Genomic DNA, 19,532 nt, shown 5'->3' with positions numbered 1-19,532 from the left:
TAGCTGCATCTGTCCCATCCCAAACTCTAGTGCCATGCAGTATGAGTTGCGTCAACAGAGGGCAGCGTCACACAACTATTTCCATGGGGGGTGTGGAGAGAGGTCTGATTTTGGAAAGCTGCATGATGACGAAGGATGATACAGGGATATTTACAAACTAAATCTAGCCATATGTCAGAAATGTGCTGAATCCTCTGCAGGACAATATCTGATGTAGGTCTATTGACTAAAAACAAGACGCTTCATATTTCTTGGTTCCTAATTGTAGTGTCAAATTATGTAGAAGGACACATATTACTTTCTGTAATGGGAGGAGTAGCTCACAAATGGCAACACTTCAGGTTCACCTTCTAAAATAATATACATGTCAGCATTACTACAGGTTTTAGGCTACGGAATAAATGTGTTAGGTAGCCTAAAAACGCATCCTAAATCCAATAGTACTGAGAATGAAAATTGCATAGGTTTAGAACCACATTAAATATAGTTTAAAAAATGTGTCCAGTCTCCTCAGAGGTGAGTGGCTAAAACGAGATACAGTATTTCTTGCTGAAATCAGCACTGCGCCAAAACGGACAGTTCCATCTACCGACTCTAGCGTCCAAAATAGGTGCGGTTCCTTAGATGTGATATAAAATATAAATGTGGTTATTAACCATTTAAAAGTGCTTATAATCAATGACTCAGTATATTTAAGGTATTTGATGAGAGGTTGTTTTACCTGGGAAATCTGCAGTAGCCAGTTGGGCAGGCTAGAGGTTGCCATAAACCGGCTTTAATTATTGATCGTTGGAAGGTCCCCCTATAAAAAGGAGACGCGCCTCCTGCTCTGCTCCCTTTCATCACTCGCCAAGATGAGCTACGGATCTGACTTCAATTCCGCCTCTTCCTACCGAAAGATTTTCGGGGAGTCTCCCCGTTACTCCAGCTCTCCTTCCCGGATGAGCAATGCCTCTTTACGCAGCGGCGGTTACCGGTCCCACTCTCAGTCCCGGAGCATGGGCTCTAACCTGGGCTCCTCTTTCCACCAGAAGAGGTCCTCTGGCCGGTCCTACTCACAGATGCCCATGCCGACGGAGAAGTTGGATTTCGCCCAGAGCACGGTGCTCAACAATGAGTTCAAAATCATCCGCACCAACGAGAAGGAGCAGATGATGGGGCTCAATGACCGCTTTGCCATGTTCATCGACAAGGTTCGCAACTTGGAACAGCAGAACAAGGTGCTCGAGACCGAGCTGGTGACCCTGCGTCAGAGGCAGACGGAGCCCTCGCGCCTGGCAGACCTGTACCAGCAGGAGATCCGCGAGCTGCGCTCCCAGCTGGATGAGGTGAACGGCGAGAAGTCCCAGATCCTCATCGAGCGTGACAACATCGAGGAGGACCTGCAGAAGCTCCGCTGCAAATATGATGACGAGTACCGCCTGCGGGAGGAAGCCGAGCAGACCCTCAAGGCGTTTAAGAAGGACGTGGACGACGCCACCATGGTGCGTTTAGACCTGGAGAAGAAGGTAGAATCCCTCCTTGACGAGATCAACTTCATGAGGAAGGTGCACGAGGAGGAGGTGGCCGAGCTCATGAACATGATCCAAGCCGCCCAGGTGTCCGTGGAGATGGAGGTCTCCAAACCTGACCTCACCTCTGCCCTGAAGGAGATCCGAGGCCAGTACGAGTCCATGGCCTCCAAGAACCTCCAGTCCGCCGAGGAGTGGTACAAGTCGAAGTTTGTTGACCTCAGTGAGCAGGCCACCCGTAGCCAGGAGGCGATGCGCGCCAGCCGGGAGGAACTCAACGAGTTCAGGAGGCAGCTCCAGTCCAAGACCATCGAGATCGAGAGCCAGAGGGGAACCAACGAATCCCTGGAAAGGCAGCTCAACGAGATGGAGGAGAGGCACAACCAGGAGATTGGCCAGTACCAGGTAAGACATTATTTGTTTACTTTAAATACATGTTTAAAGCTCAAATGTGAGTTTATCTTTCTTGCAGTTTGTTTACAAACATGTCCAGGATAAAGCAAGAGATAAAGAACTGTTTAGTTTGGAAATATATAGCATATAACCATGTGCAAAAAAAACGAATTCTGATTAAAAGAACATCACAATTTATGTTCTAATAAAAGTGGGGAATTTAGCTTTATAACATTATTTTAGAGCTATTAAATTGTTTTACTAAAATGAAAAACACGAGAGCTGTCAAATAAAAGTGTTGAGATGACAATATGAGCTGTTCACTCTCCACGGTGCTGAAACTATTCCGGTGGCGTGATAAGACGCTCTGTCACCGGTTATCCGGCTGCGGTTGAAAGCGTCTTTTAGCTTTTTTTGAGTTTGGAAGTTGAAAACCACTGTTGTAATTTTAAAATACGCACGCGCCTCTCATTGTAACTGCTTTGTGTTGTACTTAGTAACTGAGAAACTCATTGACTGCTCTCTTATAACCGTATTTTATTTGGCGTTAGTGCGTCTCTGTACATAGTGATGAAATATTCTCTGGAGAGCTGCATGTTCTTGATTATTTAAAATCGAATTTATAATCTTATTGTCATCGTTATTTTCTTGAGTCAGACCACCAACTCTCAGAAGAAAGGTAGGCTATATTAAGACATAGCCTATATCAACTCAATTCACTTTTAGGGTTGCCACTGTTTCACAATTTGTGTTCTACTTCAATATGTTACCAGGACAACATGGCCGAAATGGACAATGACCTGAGGACCACTAAGAGCGAGATGGCTCGTCACCTGCGGGAGTACCAGGACCTGCTGAATGTCAAGATGGCGCTGGATATCGAAATAGCTGCGTACAGGTACTTAATATAATCATATATAATAATATAATATATGCAATTTAGCAAATGCTTTTACCCAAAGCCACTTACAGTCATGCATACATCTGACATAGATTGTATTCATAACACTCATCATTGTAATCACAACATCACAATGATGTATTACTGTAACATAAAAATGGACATCCTAGCTTTCATATAGTTACAGTAGATTTATTAAGCTTGAAAATGTCATGCCTCAATACCTGCATGACCACCACATGATCAGCATCACCTTAAAGATCCTGATCAATCAATGACATAGATTTAGAAGTCATTAGCCACACGCCCTGAGGTGACCTAGCATTACTCTCCTGGGGTAGCATGGGCTGGTCACCTGACTCGTTTATATTTTAACCTGTATTTAACCAACCCTATCTCTCTCCCTTCCTCCCCTCCCGCTATCGCTTTCTCTACATCTCTTCTTCCTCTCCCTCTTCCCTCTTCCCCTGCTTTCTTCTCCCCCCATCCCTCTCTCCCTCCGTCACACTCCCACCCTAACACCCCCCCCCCTCTCCTCAGGAAACTCCTGGAAGGGGAAGAGACCCGCATCGGCACAGGCATCACCTTCTCCAGCCCCAGCATGAACATGAGGTCCTCCGAGATGAGGTCTTCCAACATGAGATCCTCCGACATGACCTCCTCCGGCGACGTGGACTTGCCCAGCATGGGCAGCTACAACCAGACCACCAGGTACACCACCATCTCTGGAGGATCCCAGAAGGACGAGGGAAAGGACCAGGAGGATGGGCAGAGCAAGTCTGGCAAGGGGTCCAACGATGGAGACCAGAAGGGGTCCAGCGACGCCAACCAGAAGAACTAGACTCTCCCCTTCCCTTAGGTTTAACCTTACACCTTCCATCCCCTCCCTCCTACTCCCCATCCCCCTCTCCCCCTTCACAGGGGTATTCTCAGAGAGGAATCCGTTATAGTTTAGACTCTACTACTACTACTGTGTAACCTACCACTATCCAACAACCCATCACGGTACTTCTCTCCACTCTACTCTCTTACTATGACAATAACAAAGTAGTTACAGGCACACTTCTGGCCCTATCAGGAGACACGTAGGTTATTGTGGTGATAGGAACATAACAGTTCAGTACAATACTCCCAACAGATTAATCTCACTTTGGGCTCGCGCTATTGTATGGCACTAGCCTGGTTTAACCAGATTGAACGCTGCGCTCACTAGAAACAACAGTGAAACACAGCTAAATCAGTTTAGGACGCCAGGGTAGTTTGGCACCGAGCTGTGATAGATGTCATTCAGTTCAAGAAATAATCATGCACTACTGCCACCGCCTATGATAATATTCTCTATACACATTCCATAGGGGGAGGGGTGTGTGTATGTGTGTGTGAGAGTTTGAATTTGTGCACGGAAAACAAAAATCCAAAACATATCAGCTTGTTAACTGTTGTTAATACGTCTACTACATCCACATACTACAATATGAAGGAAAGCACGTGTATGGTACAGGGGTGAGAGCTAGAGATCGACCAAGTTGTTAAAGGAGCACACAGTTATTCAAACTCAGCAGAAAACCAAAAAGATCTGTGATCTTGCTGAGCCCTTTTTGCCTTATCTACAACGCAGACAATATTGCGAACTCTGAGTTTCAAAGCAATATAGATTAAAAAAAATATAAAAAAATTCCCAGACAAAACATCACGAGTAACAAAATCAGACTATATCTAAAAGGCTTGTTCGTACCCTGGCCTCGTCACTGTCAATAGCATCTGCCTTATGATCCTGGTCCACTCAAATCTGCATGACAACAGCGCGTAGCTGTTTAAACCACAACCCCTTCTACACCAGAACCAGAGCTCAACCAACAACGGTTCTATCAAACACGTAATTACTCTTCAAGGTTGCACCTCATGACAATTACTCTAACTTCTATAAAGGCCCAGTCCAGTCAGGAACTTATTTTCCGGTGTTTTATAAATGTTTACACACTATGAGGTTGGACTAATTCAGTGAAATTGTGAAAATGATGATAATGCTCTTTTAGTGTCAGCGCTGATTGCTGTTTGAATAGACCGCCGGAAATCTCAGCCTGAAAGTGAAACTAGCTAATAAATCAAACTGTTATGTGCATGATGTAGCATATCTCAAGCTTGCATGGTGACAGATTGTTAGAGGGCCATACTTCATATTCACACACTCATAACATATAGTAGGAAAACAATGGGAGGCTTGGTTCCACACTTCATTGCCAGTGCTTTACATCGCCATGTACACAACACTCGTTTTAGAACATGAGGTTGTACGTGCTTAGTGGGCCAGTAGGTTAGACTTGAGATGAATGCCATCATTTAGACAGGATGTGACTTTGGCACAGGCTGCTGACATTGTCCTCAGCCTCACTGCTTGGTTCCAATGATGAGGATGTCCGTCATGACGAGGGTCATATTCAGGGCACTTATGTATCGATCTAGATGGGATTTAATTTGTACTGACGATCAGTTTGGGCAGGCCATGACTGGTTACAAGAAAAAGGGGCAATGGGAGAAGTAGAAAGAAAAGTAGGAGGTGTGGGACTCTGAGAAACAGGGAGAAAGGAAATCAAACAGAGAGAGAGAGAGAAATTCTCTTTCTCACGACAGGCTCAATCAATCAAATAGAGAATGCGTAGGTAGCGAATGACGTTTTAGAACGAATGCATGGGCTTCTACATGGTCCAATAGGGTGTGACAGACAGAATGCTGTGCATAAACTCCATTTCCCACGTTCCATTGCGGACTCCTGAAGCCCATTTGAATTAACAGCGACGTCCAGCCTCTGAACAGTACCACATCACGACACTACGCCTTAGGAACACAACAACTAACAAGCCAAACAAACAAGTAAACAAAAACAAGCCAATAGTCCAGTAAAATGAACCGGACCATGATGCTTTTAAAGCACCATGAACCTCTGAAAAATACGGCCATGACGGAATTATTATGTCTGTTGTAAATGATCATGAATGATCTCACCAATAGAAATCTGTATGTAAAGAAACTAGGCAGCCCTTTGGTTTCTTTCTTGTGCACTGCCAGGTTTCAACACAACTACTTATGTGAACTTACCTCTCTGTATCTTAGCTTGAGTGCCAGTCTATTTCTGCTATGTTGCCAGCTCATTGTCTCTCATTGACAGAGAGTTGGCAAGAGAGCACAAACAAATCTGGAACTAGGCTACCTCTGTATCTATGTCTGTCACGGCCCTCTAAGCCCTGACCGGCTGCCCTCACTCACCCTGCGAATGGAAACCACTGATTGTACAACAGACTACAGAAAGCTGTTGATTGGTGGAGATGTGGTTGCCGTTGTTTTACACGAGGCTTGCGTTACTAAGTGTCTGAGTGTCTGGAGTTGTATGTGTTTGTATATGCGGACAGTTCCCTAGGGTAACTCATAGTGGGGAATCAGGTTGGGAAAATCAGAAAGTTTGGCCTACCGTTTCCGTAATTCTTGAGCTCCAATGTAAAGGACATTTACAAAGGAAAACTGGTTGCAAGTACAAGCACAGCTACAATCGACAAGTACAAATACGAGTGCAAGTACAAGCACAGATACAAGTAGCCTTGTACACGACCACAGGTATAAGTTTAGAATAGCTATGACTTCAACGTAATCAAGAGGGTCACAGGTGTCTCAATACCATTGCAACAAGCCTCTACAACAAACCTCACTACTACTACTGCAGCACTGCCAAACTTTTCTAAAATGCATGTGCGGCAAAAACAACTTTTCGTGTACAAAATAGAGCTGTTTTTGAATACCCGTTGCCACGCAAAACCAGAAACCGACAAAAACAATACAAAACAAAACAAGGAATGAATGCTAGAGTGTTGTCAAAATGCCTTAAAACACCAGCCGCTCTCTAACTGAATGGGTCCTGACTTGCACTTCAAGTTAAACCTCCACTTAGCCTCCCATAGATATCAACGCAAGTGGAAATGGGACTTAAGTGGAAGTCGGGATTCATGTGCGTCTGCGTGTGGTTATGTTTAGGATGTTTTATTCTCAACCATCTTCCTCTAGCGTTAAGAGCAACAGCTACCATGCTGAACTGAATAACTGAATACATGTCAACGTCAACACTTAGTATCTGAATGTAGTTTGATGGGCTACGCTCTGACTCTGTACCTTACTGCTGATGTATGGCACACACCAATAAAGACTAGACGTTATTAAGACTGTATCTCTGGGCTTGTTGTGTCTTTCTGATGGGTGTTTAAAGGACTTGCCTCGTGGGGTGAGCGAGCATACCAAACTGGGCGTCAATTCCACGTCTATTCCACGTCGGTTCAATGTAATTTCATTGAAATGACGTGGAAACAATGTGGATTCAGCCAGTGTGCCCAGTGGAGTGCACTAACTATTTGACTTCCGACACATTAAACCCAAACTCAACCTTTTACAGCAATGTTTCTTATGTGCACTCAGTCACGGGAGATCTCAACCAAGCTAAATGACATCATACATCGACGAATGGGTGGATCCTACGATAAAGTAGTCATTTTTAAGAGGCAATGCAGTCATTATGGTGGTAATGGACCAATCAAGTGAGGTTTAATACATCTATGAAGAAAACATGTAATCCCATTTACTAATGAGATTCTAATCTTTTTCCGACACAAGATTAACAGTTGTATGATGGAAAGTGGTTTTCCACTCTTGGTCATGCTAGGTAAATGAATCTAAGAAATATGCAGGATCTCAGTTTTGATGAATCAATTATTCTTAGCTTTAAGTGAGCATCTTCTGTGATTCTTCTAGCGTTACATGTGTTAATGATTCTATCAAAGCCTAGGTTGTTCATTAGAAGTTGAATGTGCAATAGATAACTACATTAGTAGGCCCATTCACTCTCGCAGTTCCCTTTCCAGCTGGAGCACTTTTGTTCATTCTGTTAATGATGAAAGAAGTAGGTAGGAATGTAGGAATGTAAGAATAATCACTGAACAATTCACAAATAAACTCATGAATAAAGAACAAAAGAGGTTCATTTCATTTTGAATGTCCCGCCCCTCCATCTGTCAGGTGGGAAATGAATGACAGTTGTTGTACTTGCTTGAACATCTCTGTGTAAAGAAGTGATGCTGAGACAATAAGGGCACAACCACCTTGACCTTTTGGTTATGGCTGTAGTCTCCAGGGTCACGGGAGAGAGACACCTTTATAGATGTTCTGTCGTGTTGACGTTTGTATCTCTTCCTTTACCTACCTCACACACACACACACACACACACACACACACACACACACACACACACACACACACACACACACACACACACACACACACACACACACACACACACACACACACACACACACACACACACACACACACACACACACACACACACACACACACACACACACACAAAACCCTTCCAACACCCAGGCCTTGGGCCTCCATGGACCCCTGTAAGCCCCTCTCCCCCTGCAACCTTGGGCCTGTGGGCTGGGCCAGATTGGGCTGGGCGGTTCTGTGTGTGTGACGCACTCTGCAGTCCTTCAAAGATTTATACCCCTGCAATGCTGCCAAGGGGAAGGTCTAGCGAGAGGCTCACACAGTGGCACGCCATGTAAAAGCCCTGTTATGAAACAGCCCTGCATCAGATCAGACCGTCCTGCACCGGAGCTATGCCTTTTAACCTTGTTACGCAGGTCCCAACTTAACAGCCCTGCATCAGATCAGACCATCCTGCATCGGAGCTATGCCTTTTAACCTTGTTACGCAGGTCCCAACTTAACAGCCCTGCATCAGATCAGACCGTCCTGCACCGGAGCTATGCCTTTTAACCTTGTTACCCAGGTCCCAACTTAACAGCCCTGCATCAGATCAGACCATCCTGCATCGGAGCTATGCCTTTCTTACCTTGTTACCCAGGTCCCAACTTAACAACCCTGCATCAGATCAGACCATCCTGCATCGGAGCTATGCCTTTCTTACCTTGTTACCCAGGTCCCAACTTAACAGCCCTGCATCAGATCAGACCATCCTGCATCGGAGCTATGCCTTTCTTACCTTGTTACCCAGGTCCCAACTTAACAACCCTGCATCAGATCAGACCATCCTGCATCGGAGCTATGCCTTTCTTGCCTTGTTACCCAGATCCCAAATTAACAACCCTGCATCAGATCAGACCATCCTGCATCGGAGCTATGCCTTTCTTACCTTGTTACCCAGATCCCAAATTAACAACCCTGCATCAGATCAGACCATCCTGCATCGGAGCTATGCCTTTCTTACCTTGTTACCCAGATCCCAAATTAACAACCCTGCATCAGATCAGACCATCCTGCATCGGAGCTATGCCTTTCTTACCTTGTTACCCAGGTCCCAAATTAACAACCCTGCTCAGACCATTCAGAGATGTTGCCATATATGTATTTTAGAGAGTGAAACAAATGCTGTCAAGAGTGGATGGCTCAGAGGCCAATGCAAGAAACAATCACAATCACACAAGACCAGTGTAGCGTGCTGATGGCTAATGTCCTGCTTGCGTCAGCATGTTGCGCACATGCAGTTGGCACACTGTGTCACGCATAATGTTATTCTTACAGTGGAAATGATTCACTTAAATGACTTAGTTGGAGTGTATTGGATATGCTTCAGTAGGGACAAACACCGGATAACCCCAGTAGCTCCGTAGCATGATAGCGGCATATGTTCTAAAATACCTCTACAACGAACTACGTGAACAGAGAGAGGAATGACTAAGGTAATCATGACTAGTCAGCTTGTCAGGCAATGGCATCTGTTTTGAGGAAACATTCTCTCCCTTTCTCCGTTCCTATCTCTCTCAACTTCTCTCTCTATCTCTATCAGGGTCTCTCTCTCCCTGTTTCACCCCTGTTCTCTTTATCTTTCTCCCTCCCTCTCGCTCTCTCTCCCTCCCTCCTCGTCCTCCCTCTCTCTCTCTGTGAGGGATGTTCTGAAAAATAAACATGTTTTATCTTTCCGGAGTCATGGCGATGAGTCTCAATCTCCTCTCTGTTGGCGGTGGACAGGGAAATTACAATCAGGCCGGGGACTGTGGCTGCGGAGCGAAGGACGTCATAAACCACACACACACACACACACACACACACACACACACACACACACACACACACACACACACACACACACACACACACACACACACACACACACACACACACACACACACACACACACACACACACACACACACACACACACACACACACACACAGTTGAATGTGGGGTGGGGGAACGGGGGAGGCCATAAACTTCATCTGGCCATCAGCGCCTCGGATCAATGCAATCACCCCTCTGTGGGAGAACAGGAGAAGGAGTGAGTCATCATGGTACCAGCCAGGTCATTCGTGATACAATTCAGTATTCGACGTCCATCCATGTCTGAGGAAGTCGGGAGATGACGTGGAAACCAGCCACGAGGGGTAACAGTGAGCACTGTTGCCTTCAAGTAGGTTTCAGTTTTGTTGATGGGGTTGGCGGATGGGCACCAACATTTACATTACATTTAAGTCATTTAGCAGACGCTCTTATCCAGAGCGACTTACAAATTGGATGTTCGAATCCAGTGATATCATTTTTTGTTATTTTGTTTTAAGCCTATCCCAAACCTTAACCCTTACCATAACCATTCAGAGTTAATGCCTCGAACACTTCGAAATTTGACGTTTGAGAAACATGGATGAACGTGTAATTTTGACGTGTGACTTTGAGAGCTTGTAGCACAGCACGGACAGATGCAGAGTCACACACACAGATGCACATATTCACATATGCACACATCACACACATCCATACACACACACTCCCATAAATCATCTCATTACTTCATCAGTCACTACTTACTGTGACAAGTATGGAGAGTAAGTCAAAATCCCTGAACCCATGGGCCCACTGAAAACAACAATTACGATACATTACCATTACATTCTATATATATATATGTAGAATGTAATATATATATATATATATATATATATATATTTCCTATAGCAACAGTATGATATCAGCCTGCAGCCTATTCTAATGAAATGAAATCACCCACAGCTCTGACCTCGGCTGCTCCTTATCCCTGTGGGAGTAGACCCATTCATCACACTCTCTCACAGGCTTACCTGTCACTTAGTCCACCCACAGACCCATAAACGCAGCACACACACACACATTAATGTGCGCATGGAAGCTAATGCACACACGGGCACACACACACACAAAATTCGCAGTCACACAGTCTCTCCCGCCCACCACTACTTCAATGGGCCGTAGAAAAACACATTACGGAATCAAGGCAAGGAATACGACTGTTACTGAAAAATCACTTAAATTGTAGCTTTAACCCACATGTTATGTATCACCTGATGGCAGACAGGAGGAACTATTGGTTGTAAAATGGTGGATGTGCTGCAGTCTCCCATCTCAAGTTCTCATTAGAAAGTGATTCATCATCTTGAGAGGTCACCGTCCAGGGCTGTTGATGTCATCAGTAGGCGACCTGAGGGTTATCGTTAAGCTTGAACTGTGCCTAATGAATGTGAGAGAATACTATGGCCTTCAATATTTTACCAGTACCAGTGGAGGCTGGTGAGAGGAGCTATAGGAGGACGGGCTCATTGTAATGGCCGGAATAGAATGAATGGACAGGAGTCAAACATGTGGTTTGATGTGTTTGATATTGTTCCAAATAATTCCATTACAGCCATTACAATGCCCATCCTCCGATAGCTCCACCCACCAGCCTTAACTGACCAGAACATGAATATGTAAATAGGCATGTTGTTTTACAGTTTCTCTCAATTGCTAAAACACTAAAACCCATTGGCTGAACAAAGACTAATTGAGCTAATTATGCAGTATGTTGTCAATACCTTAAACCATTTCACATGGTAAAACACAATTTGCAGATCTCACTTAGACTTCTCAGCAAAACTCTAAACACATTCTCATTCTCAAAACACTTTCTGCACTCTAATGCACATGTCCTCCATACTGGTAAACACAAGTGGCAACAATCAAATACAAATAGAGAACATAATTGATTGAACACAACCACTCAAAATTGATTGAACCTGTTTCAAATGATGCGACACAACCAATATAAGCCAGTTCAGAGAGCAAACAGGTTGTCGAAGGTGGGAAGGAGAAAGTCTGAGAATGGATACTGTAGTACAGTGCATTGTAGGCTGTATACTGTACACTGGACAAATTGTATGGCCCTGAACATTGTGCTTTCCATTTATTAACAGTACTGACTGCTCAATAGAATTTGACTGGTTGCAGGTTCATATCAACAAAGAACAATAATTACAGTATCACAGAGACAAATGACAAGTTTGTGAGATGCAGGGTACAGTACTATAAAAATAGGGGTACAAGGAGGAGGAAGAACAGAAAACAAAATTGCAAAGAGCAAAGCAGAGTAGTAATTTCTGTTCAATTTTGAGCTACTATGATAGAACATGTTTTCGTTCATCAAAAGACAATGATGAAAAATATGAATATATTTTTACATTAAAAATGTACTTCTCCCTGAGAATTGTATGTTTTGATCAATGTGTTTTCTATTTTTCGGTGTATTGTTTACTGACTGCTTGAGAGTGTATATTATTTTGATCGCTTTGTTTGATTTGAGAGCAGTGTTTGATTTTGAACACAGGTAAAACTGTTTTGAGGAGAAAATTTCATTTTGCAAGAGGAGTCAGAGGTTATGTAAATAGTGCTTGAAGATGAAGTTTTGTGTTTCATGTTTTCAGGAAATGTAGCAAGGTTTCAGAAATGGTGTTTTAGCAATTGAGAAAAACTGTAAACACACTGTATTTGTAAAATGCAGATGGCATATGCAGATGCTGTGCAGGACCTATGATCTATTTATCCAATCTTTGTAATGTTTCAAAATCCTTTTTTTCTAGGCAGACATAGACAATCAACATGTAAAAACAACAAATATTAGGAAAACACTTCTTTGCATAGCTTGGTCTCGTTACCTGTAAACAAAGAGTTAATTTGGGGTCGCTAGCGACTGCTGTTGCCTTGGATACTGTTGCTAACGTCCCGCTGTGCTCTAGCGGCCTTGAGAGCGACCTCTCAGACAAACTGGGCAGTCAGGAAGACAGACAGACAGACAGACAGACAGACAGACAGACAGACAGACAGACAGACAGACAGACAGACAGACAGACAGACAGACAGACAGACAGACAGACAGGCAGGCAGGCAGGCAGGCACGCACGCACGCACGCACGCACACACACACACACACACACACACACACACACACACACGCACGCACGCACACACGCACGCACACACACAGTCCTGTCAGTGCCTGGTGTTGCATCCAAAAGACAAAGAAGATCAGCCATCACATTTTAAACTCATGGACAAGTAGTCTCTCAGTCGATAGGATCCCAAGCCTACAGGTTCAGTATTCAGGGACCAGTAACCTCTCAGTCGATAGGATCCCAAGCCTACAAGTTCAGCATTCAGGGACCAGTAACCTCTCAGTCGGTAGGATCCCAAGCCTACAGGTTCAGTATTCAGGGACCAGTCATTGTATCATTCAGTGGCTGCAGACAGAGCCCCAGCTGGTCATAGTACAGAGACTATTACAAACAGGACAGTATGTTTTTTTTATCATGGTGAATTCTCATAGAGGTGTGTTGTGTGCTGTCGTGGCAGGTTATTGTGATTTGAAAATGTCCCACATCCAGCAAATAATAGGCAAGCGTTGTTTTAGTAGCCTGCTGCCAGCAGTAGTTTTATATCAGTAGTCTGACAGTCTCTAATGTCCCGGCCCATTACACAGGCGTATAGTATCCGGCTGTGGTGCCCCTCTGGGAAATCATAGAAACAGCATAAGTCAAATGATGTGGGAGCCCAGAGTCCAACAATCATTATTACTGCAGATAAAAGGGTTGTATAAGGTGCCTGCAGGGAACATCAACAACAAAAGGTGTCTTCAACAGAAGAGCTGCAGGGGCAAAGAATAATACAGGATATTGACATGTTAAAGGCCTAAAAATAGAGTATTGATGACGTAATAAAACCCCCCAAAACATGTGACCATCAAAACTATATCAAAAGCGCTGCATGGACTAAAAATAGCGTATTGATAAAGAAAATCCCACTGAGCACACTGGTTGAATCAATGATGTTCCCACATCATATGAATGGAATTACGTTGAACCGACATGGAATAGATGATGAATTGACGTCTGTGCCCAGTGGGATAATACAGAAACCAAGAGTATGTCCAAGCAAAAGATAATACAGCTAGCAGCTGCACCAACCATATCTCCAATTACTACAATCAGTGCTTCCCCATGAATGAGAAAAAAACTGTGTCACATTACCCAAAAGGATAAGTGACTCAGGACTCTCCCTGCTATGAAAACAGCGTGTTTTTCCCCCCAGCTGGTGCTAATTATAGATCAGACCGACTCAACAGAGCGAGACAGACAGAAGCAGTTAAACCCTGAACAAAGGGATCGGCTGTGCTGCTGCTGTCACCATGGACACCGTGCACTAGTCTTATATAATCTCCCCTGGAGGAGATGGAACAGTCTATTCCCTGGTATTATCTGTACTGAGCCCAGAGCCCAGTGCCCAGAGCCCTGAGCCCTGAGCCCTGAGCCCTTAGCCCTGAGCCCTGAGCCCTTAGCCCTGAGCCCTGAGCCCTGAGCCCTGAGCCCTGAGCCCTGAGCCCTGAGCCCTGAGCCCTGAGCCCTGAGCCCTGAGCCCTGAGCCCTGAGCCCTGAGCCCTGAGCCCTGAGCCCTAAGCCCTGAGCCCTGAGCCCTGAGCCCTGAGCCCTGAGCCCTGAGCCCTGAGCCCTGAACCCTGAGGGGTCCAGCAGCAGAGGCAGAAGAAACAGAACAGACCTACAGTATCTAACCCCATTAGAGACTCAGAAACTGTTCAACAAGATGCATACACACATACACACACACACGCACCCACAAATCCCACCCCATCAGTCTAACTGTTCAGATGGATAGACAGACCAGCCTGGGGAGGAAGACAGTATTATTCTCTCTCTTTATACAGCTGTTTGGGTTGGTGTGCAATATGAGAATCCAGCTGAGCTCTCCCCTGCCTGTCATACAGCAAGCTAGATGGTCTTTATGATAGTGATACTGCATAAGGCATTTAAATGCTCTGCTGTAATTCAGTATAGACTGATAATCATACAGACGTGGGATCTTAATCTGAGCCAGTTTCCTACAGCAGGAAAATAATCCTGCAGCAACAGGAAATGTGAATATTTATGTGGATTGTAATTTCTGGACATTTTTGTAGAGGTTGATTTTTACATTTTTACATTTAAGTCATACGGGAAAATCAAGTCTGACATTTCGAATTGGAAATTACAAACTTCGGAAGCCTTTTTTATCCCACCCCTTTTTCTCACCAATTTCGTAATATCCAATTGGGAGTTACAGTCTTGTCCCATCGCTGCAATTCCTGTATGGACTTGGAAGAGGCGAAGGTAGAGAGCCCTGCGTCCTCCAAAACACGACCCCGCCAAGCTGCAATGCTTCTTGACACAATGCTTGCTTAACCCGGAAACCTGCCGCACCAATGTGTCAGAGGAAACATCATACACCTCGTTGATCGTGTCACCGTGCATTGCGCCCACCCTGCCACAGGAGTTGCTAGAGCGCGATGGAACAAGGACAACCCGGCCGGCTAAACCCGCCCCTAACCCGGACGACGCTGGGCCAATTGTGCGCCGCCTCATGGGTCTCACGGTCCCGGCTGGCTGTAACACAGCCTGGGATCAAACCAGGATCTAAACTGATGCAGTGCTTTAGAACGCTGCGCCACTTGGGAGGCACAGAAGCCTTTTTAAACCTTAAAACAACAAGTTTTACATTTCAGCAATGCTGGAAAGTTCTCCTGCAATGGGGTGATCAAATTTAGATCCAGCTCAGCTGTCTTTTAATTCAACATTCTGGAATATAGGCCTTAGATATATAACTGCTATACATATATTGATGGATGTTATAGTTAGTGTTGTGAGTCAGTGTGTTGATCTGGAGTGTGTCTCTGCAAAACTCCGCTTGAAGCCAAGCCTTTTCTCCTCCTGTCCCTGGGGAGCCCAACACCATGTCACGCCACTGCCGTTCTGACTGCGGCAGAGGATGGCACACAGAGAGAGAGAGAGAAAGAGAAAGAGACAGTGTGGGTAGATCAAAGAATAACGCAGGATAGCATTTGTTTTCATTTGCATTAGTTTACATTACAAGTTATTGTTTTTGCAGACTTACAGTATAACACATTCATCTTAGAATTGCATAGCAACATATTCCTTGTTGTACATCACATGGCAGAGAAAAGCAGTCAGCCCACACAAAAAAATACTACAGTGTAGTATAGAATACTATAGTATTTACAATGGAATTACAGTGCATTCGGAAAGTATTCAGACCCTTTATCCATATTTTGTTACGTTACAGCCTTATTCTAAAATTGATTCAATTCACAAGCTCTGTCAGGCTCTGTCACAAGCTCTGTCAGGTTGGATGCGGAGCGTCGCTGCACAGCTATTTTCAGGTCTCTCCAGAGATGTTAGATGGGGTTCAAGTCTGGGCTCTGGCTGGGTCACTCAAGGACATTTAGAGACTTGTCCTGAAGCCACTTCCTGTTGGAAGGTGAATCTTTGGCCCAGTCTGAGACCCTGAATGATCTGGAGCAGGTTTTCATCAAGGATCTCTCTGTACCTTGCTCTGTTCATCTTTCCCTCGACCCTAACTAGTCTCCCAGTCCCTGCCGCTGTAAAACATCCCCACAGTATGATGCTGTCACCACCATGCTTCACCGTAGGGATGGTGCCAGGTTTCCTCCAGATGTGACGCTTAGCATTCAGGCCAATGAGAATCTTGTTTCTCATGGTCTGAGAGTCCTTTAGGTGCCTTTTGGCATACTCCAAGTGGGCCGTCACGTGCCTTTTACTGAGGAGTGGCTTCCGTCTGGCCACTCTATCAAAAAGGCCTGATGGGTGGAGTGCTGCAGAGATGGTTGTCCTTCTGGAAGGTTCTCCCATCTCCACCAAGGAACTCTGAAGCTCTGTCAGAGTAACCGTAGGTTTCTTGGTCACCTCCCTGACCAAGTCCCTTCTCCTTCGATTGCTCAGTTTGGTTGCCAGCTCTAGAAATAATCTTGGTGGTTCCAAACTTCCTCCATTTAAGAAGGATGGAGGCCACTGTGTTCTTGGGGACTTTCAATACTGCAGAAATGTTCTGGTACCCTTCCCCAGATCTGTGCCTCGACACAATCCTATCTCTGAGCTCTACGGACAATTCCCTCGACCTCATAGCCATGGTTTTTACTCTGACATGCACTGTTAACTGTGGGACCTTATACAGACAGGTGTGTGCCTTTCCAAATCAGGTCCAATCAATCGAATTTACCACAGGTGGAGAAAAAAACAGTTGAATCCATTTTAGAATCAGGCTGTAACGTAACAAAAGGTAGAAAGGTCAAGCGGTCTGAATACTTTCCGAATGCATTGTATATTGTGCCACAGGCCTGAGACAATAGACATTCAGTATGTAGCCTAGATGTAGTCTAGTAGGCTGAGGTTAACTAGCTAGCTAACTTCGCTGATTCATTGTTGCCCATGCTAGTAAGTTAGGCTAACAAGGGTTTTTAGCTAGGTAGCCTATGTACTGCATGACAGAGCCACAGACCATTTTGCCAACATGAAAGAGAGGACGATGGCATTGGTTTTCAGCTAGTTTGTAAGCAGGGAGAGTCAAAAACATGTTTTTACTTGCGCACCCATGCACACGTGCACACACACACACACACACACACACACACACACACACACACACACACACACACACACACACACACACACACACACACACACACACACACACACACACACACACACACACACACACACACACACACACACACACACACACACACACACACACACACACACACACACACACACACACACACACACACACACACACACACACACACACACACACACACACACACACACACACACACACACACACACACACACACACACACACACACACACACACACACACACACACACACACACACACACACACACACACACAGACACAGACACACACACACACACACACACACAGACACAGACACACACACACACAGACACACACGCGCACACAGACAGAAATAAGTACCATAGACAGCCACATGATATTTAGCAACATTGATCGGACTAAGTTGTTTTCTGTATCTTTAAGTTTGTTTCCAGTGTATTAAACTAAGCATGTATAGCCTTGTTGATTTGATGATGTTGAAATGTTTGTTGAAATGGTGCTGAAATGGTGCTGAAATAGCAGAGGCAATGCTCCTGTTGTCTTTGTAATGATTTGCGGTAACTCTGTGCTTCTAAATGAGTTGTTGTTTAGTAAACTGTCAAACATGAACTTGCTTTACCAAGTTGCCGGTCATATAACTGTTTTTTTTCCATGAAATATTTGCTTTGTAGACTTTATCTGACAGATGTTGCTCTCCGGTTGTGTGATGAAACAAACGTATGTGTCGTTGAATTTAATCTGCCACTGTGTGACTGTTGTCTTCTTTGTTGTCTCGGCCATTTTATATCACAGTGCCTTATGAACGAATGGGTTATAGCGCAAACAACACAATTATCACCACATTGGTTATAATGTGGATGTTTTACTGACTTGGCTTCCTCGGTGATTTTACGCCACTTCAATCCGCAAAAACGCTACATTAAATACTATAGTATATACCACATTATCCTTTTACAGCAGTATTTATACTATAGTTAACTGTAAATATAACAGTACACTACAGTCAATACTACGGTATTCACTGTATAGTTTCTGTAGACTTTAGACTTGTCACGAGAATTTTCAATCCCAATCATAATAACTGACAATCAATAGCTCTGACCAATCCCCGAGATCTGTATGACCATGGGTTTAATAATAATTAGTCAAAGACTCAGTTTATGCAATAAGATAGTACAGTTTATTCAGAGAACATTCTAAAGTCCATTATACAAAGACTTCCATTGTATAGCTGTGCACATACTTCCACACAAACAGTAGGTATCCTACGCACATACTTCCACACAAACAGTAGGTATCCTACGCACACACTTCCACACAAACCGCAGGAGAGTTTTATCTCCATAGTCCTCACCACTGTGTATCACTGCCCAGCCGGCAGTTCCATTCCCCCGAGATTAGGGAAACCTTGAGAAGTACTCCCTGTGCTCCCATAGGTTCCTCAGAGGCCTAGCCAGGCCGGTTCAAACACAGTTTGAATTGTTCTTCGGTATTTTCCAAGGCACCCACACACAAGTTCAAATCCTAAGCTACGCCTTGCTCAGACAGTCTGTGTTTTTTCACGATGCAGACACATTGTTCAACCTCGTTCCGACTAAAACTGCACACATCCTCAGATGATAATTTTATGATTCTAATCAATTTCATACCGTTATAAGGTTCCAGAGTGGAATTATTTTATCGTTATCTTTCAACATGTACATTCTTTTATCAAGACCTCAGTCCTGCAGAAAAACTACAGTGAATACAGGGAGTATTGTTTCATGTGGGAGACTGTTGCAAAATGATATTGAGGGAAAGACTTTTAACCAGAATCCACTTCACTCAAAGGCCGCTGATCAAAGAAACAGTGAAAGAATGAGATTTTGCCCCCAAC

At 44.4% G+C, this 19,532-nt stretch overlaps 1 protein-coding gene across 1 annotated transcript; it reads left to right on the top strand.

Annotated features, from left to right (window-relative positions):
* The first annotated feature begins 812 nt into the window (after positions 1-812).
* On the top strand, positions 813-7,018 carry LOC124003765 (glial fibrillary acidic protein-like). Its single transcript, XM_046312323.1, has 3 exons — positions 813-1,916; positions 2,678-2,802; positions 3,346-7,018. Exons 1-3 carry the CDS (start codon positions 855-857, stop codon positions 3,644-3,646), a joined length of 1,488 nt encoding a protein of 495 aa, XP_046168279.1. The 5' UTR covers positions 813-854; the 3' UTR covers positions 3,647-7,018.
* Positions 7,019-19,532: the final 12,514 nt, after the last annotated feature.

Source organism: Oncorhynchus gorbuscha, linkage group LG18 (genome assembly GCF_021184085.1).
Source record: "Oncorhynchus gorbuscha isolate QuinsamMale2020 ecotype Even-year linkage group LG18, OgorEven_v1.0, whole genome shotgun sequence".
NCBI lineage: Eukaryota > Metazoa > Chordata > Actinopteri > Salmoniformes > Salmonidae > Oncorhynchus > Oncorhynchus gorbuscha.
This window is presented reverse-complemented; position numbering and strand designations above follow the sequence as displayed.